A 9,377-nucleotide genomic window follows, 5' to 3' on the forward strand; every position below is an offset into this window, starting at 1 on the left:
GCCCTCTCTCTCTCGTTTGGTCCAACTCACTTGTTATTTCCACATTTCCCAGATCTCAACGCACCGTTTAAGAAGCGCCGCTCCAAGTACGCGTCGGAGACGACCTCGGCCCCCTCGGGCCACCTGCTGCGCCCGCTGTCGCCCATTACCCCCCCGCTCCCGGACGACTCCCTCCACCCGCCGCTCCACAACCATTGCGGCTCGCTGCTGCCCAACGGCGTGATCTACTCGCCCCTGCTCTCGCTGCCCGCCAGCCGCTGCAACACGCCGTTGCAATTCGAGGTGAGAGCTTGACTCACAGATGCAGTCAGAGCTCACATAGTGCACGTGCATCACCACGTCTGCTTTGGTAAATCACAGGAACACGATTGATGTTCATTTTGTAGAGCTAAACTAAATGTGTCCATCTGGTTTGGGTTGTTGCTGCTGCTGCTGGACACCCATGACCTTGGTGGCTGCAAGGCTTTGTACCAGCCAATAGAACGATAATGAAACCTGTTTCTATGGAAACACCACGTCACCACCGTTGTGTGACGGACTAGCCTGGCTACTGTGCTTTCTTTTGTCTATTTGGGCTGCTATGTATGTAAATCAAATAGTTTAACATGTCCCGGAGTAAATTTAGGGTTTATTTAAACGTTTTCAAGCGCTTTTTCTCTTTGCTTTGTAGAACATCTCGTCCCCTGAGGCCTCGCCTGTTCACCGGTCAGAGTCCATCTCTCCTGAGGTACGTACCAGTCTGGAAACATTTGGGTTGTGTGTGAAGGCTGTAAACTAGTCATTAATTCTGTGCTCTCTCTGTTCTTTCTCCAGCCGTGTCTTCAAACAGACTTTGACATCCCTTGCCCTCAGTTCCCCGACCTGTCCCTCCCCTCTAGCTTAGAGAGCCCTGTGGCGCTGACCTCAGATGACTTTTCCCTCCCTGGAGGCCATTCAGGCCACGACTCCCAGGGTCCATCATCTGTAGGGACCAGCTACCTGAACCCGCCATCGTGCCCTCCCTCAGACCTGGCCTCTCAAAACAGGGAGCAGCCTTTCAGGACAGAGTTCAACCTCATATACACCTGCTCGCCCCTCAACGCGAACCTGGGCAACCCCGTGGCCACTGACCGCCACCTCTCTCAGTCCGAAGGTGGTTTCTCCCCAGCGGAGTCCTTCCACAGCTCCATAAGTGGCCAGGGGCCTCTGGGGGACGTGGGCCCCTGCTCCACGCCGCCCTACGGCGAGCCTCACTATGGGGGAGGCTACCCGGATAGTGGCACGCCTCCTCACACCAGCAACCCACCGCAGAAGAAGAAGGCAAGTTCTCCACGTCGTAGCAATTAGGACAATGTGAAATATGTCTGTTTCCTTTTTAAATGAGCGTTCCATCTGTTTTTTCTAGCACGAATGACTTTGAGTGTGATTTGTGCCAACTGAAAAGCCAAACCTCATGATGTGCTTTCTCCCCTTGCTCTGTGTTTGCTCCTTGGCTTTGTCGTAAATATATCAGTTGGTCCCTTTTTGTGTCAGGTCGTCAAACCCAATAGCCACAGGCGTAAAAACATTTTTTTTGACCTTTTATGTTTCTATCTGAAATGATTTAGACTCTGTAGCTTTGACCCTTCCTTCCCCTCCCCCTTCCTCCCCCTCGCTGCTCCTTGACACTTTTTGCCAAGTCTCTCTTCCACTTTTCTTCCAAGGCAGAGGGCCAACCAGCATACCATTAGTCTGCTGACAGGGAAGCCAGATTACCAGGCTATAGCTGTAAGAAGTGAATACAAGCCAGTACAAAATATGGTGAATATTCTCCCTACAACTACATCTTTAGAAGTGTGCATGTAAATATTGTTTCTTTGCATCTGCATACAACACCCACCCCATGCTCCGACAGCTCCGCCCCCCTCCCCTTCCACCTGACCTGCATTGAATTACAAACACACTAGTTTTGAGCTACAGTTTGTACTTTATGCCGCCATTCCAGTCAAATCCATTGAAGCGTGTAAAGGCTCGTCCATGGCCTCAAACTTAAAAGGCCAACGGGTCATGAAGCTGTGGAGGTGAAGCCCATGTCTCTTTGATCTACATCGTCCATTCAAGGCTGCTATCCTCAGGGACATGAAGGATGTTCTTCATGTAACGCGAGTCAGCTGCCAGGGACGTCCTCGTACAACCGACCACGTGTCAGGCCAAGTATTCTGAGAGGAAGGAAACGCATGAGTTAAGGATAGCTCTACCAAAGATTCCCTCTAGATATTTCAAAGATCAACCCTCCCTAAAAGGTGGACAGTATTAAAGACTGCTGCTAGTCATGAGCCTTTCTTAGCAGGGTTCATTATTGAATGTTTAGTATTTCTTCCCCTTGGCCGGTCAGGAGGAGGCTCAGAAACCGTCAACTAATAACAAAGACCAAAGGCCACTGCCTTTTCTAATCATTATTTCTGTAAATGGATCTGAAGTTTTGCCCACATCCTCTGACCCGTCAGACTAAAGACCTGAGGTAGACTGTGAGATGAAGTCTCACTCCTCCGCTACGTCCATCAGGTCCACAAAACAATGGTGTGCTCAACTCATGTTGAGCCTGGACAAGTGGTTCAGATACTTTTTCAAACTCATTTTCTTTTTGTATACAGATTGTGTGTGAAAATCAGACAAAAACTCAATGTATTATTTATTTTTTGTTAAATCGGCCAACGAAAGATTAGAGTTCCACCAAAATGGAGCCGTCTAAGCGGATGATCAATAGTTACATTCCAAGTTTATCACTATTTGGCCCAACAGCACTGGACACCTAATAGTTTCACTTTACAATGTTTTCCATGTGTCTTTTCAATCCTTCATTGTAGATGTAGAGCTTTTTTTGTCTTGGGAGGGTGTAGCTGTGGTAAACCTACAGAAGACATGGAGGCCTCGTTGTCAGTCTGAGGGCTCTTTCCCCACCTCGGTCACAGAAAGACAAGTGGGTTAACATTCCTGAACAGTCGTGGATGGCTCGCTTGTTCCTGTTGTTGGGTTCTAGAAGTCTAGTCTGCATGTGAGTTTACAGTGTAAACTGTTTAAACAGAGTTTAAGTGTTTCTAAAAGGGTATAATTGTTGTCGTCTCTGTTTAGTTTAATTCTTGTGTAGTTTTAGCTGGCGACAATAACCCTGCTGGACCCCGTAGCAGTCACATGATCCGATGAGCCAAGAGTTAAACCACGTTATCTAAACCTCTTTATTTGGGTAAAGCCAAAGGTGAGCACACCTGCAGTGAGTTCACCACCATCACCATCACGTGGTTCCCTCTTAAACCGTGTTGGTATGCAACAGGCTCACCACGGTACAAGGTGCCGAATACAAACACTGGCCAGTCTAGCAGGACAATCAAAGCGACGTCTTTGATTTGTAGTGCTGGGGGGTTAAATAAGATGCTGGTACAGCTTTCTGAAAGTATGCGAGTCCGTCTATGCCACACATCTGGTACCCAATCCTGACTGAGCATGTGCATTCTGAACAGAGCTACACCCATTATTAGATCAGATCAAACAAGCTAGAGGAGAGTGTGATGTCCGCCAATCTAGATATAAAGAAGAAGATTGTTAGACATTCATTCTTGTAATTTTCCCTGAGGCAACACAACAATGTGAAGAATCACTTCCACACACACCTAGTGGTGTAATGATATGTCAAATAGTGTGTGTGTGTGTGTGTGTGTGTGTGTGTGTGTGTGTGTGTGTGTGTGTGTGTGTGTGTGTGTGTGTGTGTGTGTGACACACACTACATTGTAGATTGATATTGAAAAGCTCAAAACTCTTAAGGAACTATGTGGTAAACAAAAAAATGCTCAAGCCTAATGGGTGTTTTATATATGGAGATTTGCACACTACTGGCATTGTTTCCACCAGCTCCATGAGGAGGTCACCTGGAGGGTTCCTCAACAGTGGGGTTTAGGTGGGGAGGTCGTGGCCAGGTCATGTGACGCAGCTCCTCGTCCCTCTCCTTAGAGCCCGCACGTGTGTTTGGGGTCTTTGTCCTGTTAGAAATACAAATGCTGGTCCTACTAAGCACAAACCAGATGGCATGTCGCTTCAGGATGCCTTGAATTTTGAATAAATCACCATCCGTGTCACCAGCAAAGCCCCGCCCCCACGCCATCATACCTCCTCCATGCTTCACAGGAGGAACCTCACAAGTGGAAGCCATCCGTTCACTTTTTCTGCATACAAAGATTACACTCATCCAACCAGGGTCCAGACTTCCACTGGTTTGATTTACACTCGGCCCAAGCGACCCTGCCCACACGCATTAAGAAGGCACAAAATTCAACAAATGATGCATTCCATGTGACTTCCTCGTCAAGCGGATTGAGTAGGCCCGGCTGTCGGCCTAAAATATCCAATATTCTGGTTTGACGACAACTTTTGGTTTACCACATAATGAGTTCCTTCGTAGCTTTGATGTCTTCAATATGAAGCGTCTTTAGTTTCAGACTCCAGCTGCAGTCTCCTCTGTGAGGTCCATCCTTGGTCATCATCTCGCCCCCCGCCCCGCCTCTTTCATCCCCCCCGCCTCCTCTCTCTTCCCACAAGTCTCTCTTTCATGAAGACATTATGCTGGGATGAGTGCCCTCTCGTGTGTGTGTGTGTGTGTGTGTGTGTGTGTGTGTGTCAACGTGGTTGCATCATGGCGTGGTGCGTTCCAAGTTGCCTGCTGTCGTCAGATGTTACTAACGGTGCATCCAGAACGCACAGCGCGCTCCCCGAAATGTGCGGTGGGATGGAACAACTGCGAGATGAACACAGCATCATTTTCATGTCAACGGTGGTCTCCATGGTGATTACGCTGTGTGTATTTGTGTGTTTCTTTTTGTTCGTTCTGTCTGTCGTGTTGAATAGTGGTTCCAGGTGAGTCCTCTGGCGTGGTGCATGCCGTCTGCCCATCACTCAGTGCCGTTTTGGTGAATGCTGTGAGTCGCCCAGCGGCCCCAGGCATCAGCATGAATGGCGTGTGTGTGTGTGTGAGTCCTTCAGCACCAGGTGTTTAATAGCACCCCCCCCCCCTCCGCTGCCTCAGGTGTCTTTACTGGAGTACCGCAAGAGGAAGCAGGGCGGCGGCCGCGACTCGGAGCCATCGGGCGGCAGCTCGTCGCTAGGTGGCACCACCACCCGGACCGGCTCCCACCACAGCCAGGACCCCCACCACCCCCGCGGCCATCAGACGCAGCCCACAGCCTCCCCACACCGCTCCTTTACCTCGGCGGCCCACGCCTCCTCCATCCCTCAGATCGAGGAGGTCAGTCCTCCAGACCACCAGGGCCCGTCGGCGCTGCCCAGGCACCAGGACACCAACAACCAGTGGTGAGAGAGCAGCTCTGGGACGTCTCCAGCCAGCGTGTCGCCCCCTCGGTGCACTCAATGGAAGCTTCGTGGTTGTGGAGGAGTGCACGTGTTAATTCAGTCGTTTCTGTTTGGAGGAAATGGCAATAAAGTGATCTTTAAATCAGTGGTTCTCAACTGATCTGGCTCCGGGACCCACCCATCACCCCTTAATGACAAACCGCGACCCAAATCGATCGGTCAACAGGGGGGTGCTAGCGGTGTTGACGGGGGTGGGGGGGGTGCTTTCGCGTTCTAATCGCCGCGCTGACTGAAAACATGGACGGACGAGCCGGAAAGAAAACAGACACTCCGCTGCATTAGAAAAAGTCCCTTCAAAATAAAAGCACAGGATGAATTTTTTTTTAATGACATTTTTTTAAATTTTCCCATGCAAAGGCCTGCGACCCACTACAAACGGGTCCCACCAGTTGAGAAACACTGCTTTAAATCATACCGTGTGACTTGCTCAAGCTCCGTGTAATGCACTTTTTACAGATTTGGGCTGCGATGATGTTCGGGGTTCAGTGGGTTAAGTCGGGCTTTGGTTGTGATCCGAGTTGGCAGGTGACCTTTTGGGTTTGTGTGTTCTTCCAAGGATGGTCCCCACCACTGTGGAGCGTCTAAGGGAAGGTCAGGGGGCTCTGGAGCGAGTGCTAAGAAGCATCAAGATGGAGCGGGTTTACAAGAGGAGCGACGGCTCTACGGAGAAGGAATCGGGTAAGACGCGGCTCCAAGCTGAACAAAGAAGAAATGGAATATTCATCAGAATCTCTGTAGATGGACGTGCTGGTGTTGTGCTTTAAGCTGTTTTGTGTTCTCAGATGCAGATCGGTATGAGGTGCAAGCAGCGTCCACGGCTTCCCCCATGAAGAGTCCACATGGATACAGTCCCTCTGTGTACTCGCACCAGGTAGCCCGCACACACCACTCCTGTCTCCTGACGGTCATTAAGGGTTCACTGACGGTGGGAAACAAGTGTCCATTTCAGTGTTGAAATGCTGTTAATGAAACCAGCTTTTTTTATTTCAATTGGTTTTAATGTGTTGCATTTTTTTTGCAGCATTTCTCACCCAAATACCGAGATATTAAGTCAATTCTTCATAAGTTACGTTCTCTGTAATGTCCACCAGGGGGAAACTCCTCTGGTCTTTATCAAAGTCTTTGACTAGATGACTCTACTTCTGTCTTGATTTAATTGAGTTCATGGTCTCAATTTGTAGTTTCCCATTTTCAACCACAGAGTGGTTTTTGGTTTAGAACTATTTTTGCTATTTTTGGACCTATAATATTTACTACATAAATGGAGCTTGCAGGTCGGTCCTTGGCGGTTTAACAGTGTGTGTCTGTGTGTGTGTTCAGTCATCAGAGAGCCATCAGCAGACCGACAGCCCGTCGTTCCTCCAGCAGACCTCCAACTCTCCATTCCGGGGTTCCTACAGTCCCTCATCGGCCCACAGCTTCTACCCCCGCCACGTGTCCCAGGACCACCCTGCACCCTCTTACACCGGTCGCACCCCCGCCTCCTCCTCGGACTCCCGGCCGCCGGCCAGCTCTCTACACCAGCAGAGCGGTGGCGGCAGCAGTGTGGACGGGGGCCAAGGCGGCGGCCACCTAAAAGTCAGCCTTTTGAACAGCGGCCTGGTGGGGGCTCCCAGCCCGGGCCCCCGGCCCCATGGGCAGACTAAGACAGACTCGGGCGCCCACGCCTCCAGGGGAAGTGTGGGCAGCTTGAAGTCGGGCAGCCCGGGCCAGGCGGCACTGCAGGCCGGCTCCAGGCTGCTGCCGGCCAGCGGCCCCACACACTACCCCCAGAGAGGGCCGAGCCTCGGCCAGTTCCAGCACCCCCCCCTCCAGGGACCCGGAGTAAGGACACAGTCAGGAAGCTTTTAGGACCTTGTTGGTGTGTGCGTGTGTGGGGGGGTTATGTATGTGTGTGTGTGTGTGTATGAAGCTGCGTACCTCCTCGACCCCCTCAGGCTGCGGTGGAACGGGGCCCAGGGAGTTTGGGGAGGGGGGGGGGGGGGGGAAATGTACAGACCGAAGAGGAGCAAGGACTTCTTTACGGATTTCTCCTTTTCTTATTTTCCGTTTTCGCTTTCTTTATTTTCAGAAAAAAAGAAAGCAAAGTACCACATACTGCACAAAGCTAATCAGTGACTTTGGACATCATTACAGAATCAGTGATTTGAAAAACACAGAAAGCAGAGATCATGTGTACCTTGAAATTGTCCCCAGTGTTCCCTCATGTGCCGGACTGTGCAAACAGGCTCTTTAATGTCGGAAAGTAAAAACCTCCACACTAATGTCTGTACAAAGTTCTTAAAAAAGCCGTAGCTGTCGCCATGGTACCCAGGTTGGATAGATGCAAATGTAACTGAAAGCAAGAGTTTTATTTTTATTTCATCTTTTTTTTTTTGTCCGTTTTTTTCTGATTTGGCGAGTGGCCGAGTCTGTGTTGCAGTAAATAAGTATTTGATTTGGAAATGGGGGGGTAGGTAATCGAGCCACATGTTAATCATCCGTTCTAAAGATGCATTAGAGAGGCGCGGGGGGGGGGGGGGGGGAAAACAGGCTCCCTGGAGACCATCATTCCATAGGACTGCCAGCTCCGTGCTCCCTCAACAAACATAAAAACAGCCTCTCTCTCTCTCTCTCTCTCTCTCTCGCTCTCGCTCTCGCTCTCGCTCTCTCTCTCTCTCTCTCTCTCTCTCTCGTGTGTTTGGGTTCTCTCGTGTTCTCTCATCCCAGCGGACTGTCCGACTCAGAGGACTCCTCGGCTGTAGACCTCTCACATTGTACTTGAGACATACTGGTCTTATGATTCATGGTGCTGCATTCTTGTTTTTGTTTGTTTTTTCAATAAATTTTAAATCCAGTTAAGTTCCCCACATATGGCTGCCTTCATCTTGTCATTACAGCTGAAATCCATTTTATTCTCCTTCAGATTCATATCCATCTTTTATTCAAGTGACAAATATGATGATCACACTTTAAATCGTGCGTGCGGGTGGGGCCAGGAGGGGACAATGTACACGTGAAAAACAAAATAACTTCGTTTTTCTTGAGGGGGGGGGTAAGGGTGGTGCCCCCCCTTATATATTGCATCCTTATAGGTTGCATTCCATAAGACACCAGGCAAAACGTGTGTGTGTGTGTGTGACACACAGAGATACATAGTTAGATAAATAGCTTTCTGTGGGACCTCGAGCTGACAGCCTCCCCTCCCTCATGACACTTTTATTTTGGACCAGATGTAGAAAACAAGACTGGACTCCACCCACCATACCACCCCCCCCCCCCCCCATCTACCCCCCCCATCCCACTTTAGGGGTTCTCATGTTACATGAATGTTTGACAGGTTGATTTAAAAAAAAAAATAGCCCCAAAATGAACCAGCACCTTAAAATGAAATAAACATGGCCTAAAAGACACACCAGGGCAATATGTATGATGTGTATGTGTACCTGTATAGAAAGGAATGTGACATAGACCTGTATGGAGGAAGCATAGGACACTATTTTAGCGCATGACGTTTGTTTTCAGCGCCTCGCGTCTGCCACACGGTGGAAGTTCATCTTCGGCTCCGAAAAGCTGACGCTGCATTCTCTTTTTGTTTTGTAAAGATTGCTGTCGGTTTTATTTTTTACACAGATCATATTAGTCACTATTTAAATTTGTTCCCTCCAAATGGTTTCAAGAAACAAGAGATGTAATGCATTTGATAATAAAATAATCATGATGGTAAAGTATTTTGATAAACTGCCATTGTGATTTCTCGTGTGTGTGTGTGTGTGTGTGTGTGTGTGTGTGTGTGTGTGTGTGTGTGTGTGTGTGTGTGTGTGTGTGTGTGTGTGTGTGTGTGTGTGTGTGTGTGTGTGTGTGTGTGTGTGTGTGTGTGTGTGTGTGTGTGTGTGTGTGTGTGTGTGTGTGTGTGTGTGTGTGTGTGTGTGTGTGCGCGCAGTATTTTCATCGACCTCCCTCACTTAACATAACTCATTAATACTGCAATGGAGATCATAACTTTACCCTTTCAATAAGTA

At 49.2% G+C, this 9,377-nt stretch overlaps 1 protein-coding gene across 3 annotated transcripts in view; it reads left to right on the forward strand.

Moving 5' to 3' along the window:
• The window catches only part of setd5 (SET domain containing 5), a 29,733-nt gene extending 20,647 nt beyond the window's left edge, over positions 1-9,086 (forward strand). For 2 of the 3 annotated variants that reach the window (XM_037490019.2, XM_037490020.2), the window contains exons 18-25: positions 53-282; positions 671-727; positions 814-1,299; positions 1,687-1,779; positions 5,033-5,316; positions 5,933-6,054; positions 6,159-6,247; positions 6,697-9,086. In XM_037490019.2, the coding sequence (XP_037345916.2) occupies positions 53-282; positions 671-727; positions 814-1,299; positions 1,687-1,779; positions 5,033-5,316; positions 5,933-6,054; positions 6,159-6,247; positions 6,697-7,227 (1,892 nt within the window). In that variant the 3' untranslated portion in view covers positions 7,228-9,086. The remainder of the gene's footprint in view (positions 1-52; positions 283-670; positions 728-813; positions 1,300-1,686; positions 1,780-5,032; positions 5,317-5,932; positions 6,055-6,158; positions 6,248-6,696) is intronic. The other variant, XM_037490021.2, reaches the window with a different exon arrangement.
• The last annotated feature ends 291 nt before the right edge of the window (positions 9,087-9,377 follow it).

This window comes from Pungitius pungitius, chromosome 8 (assembly GCF_949316345.1).
Source record: "Pungitius pungitius chromosome 8, fPunPun2.1, whole genome shotgun sequence".
In the NCBI taxonomy this organism is placed as follows: domain Eukaryota; kingdom Metazoa; phylum Chordata; class Actinopteri; order Perciformes; family Gasterosteidae; genus Pungitius; species Pungitius pungitius.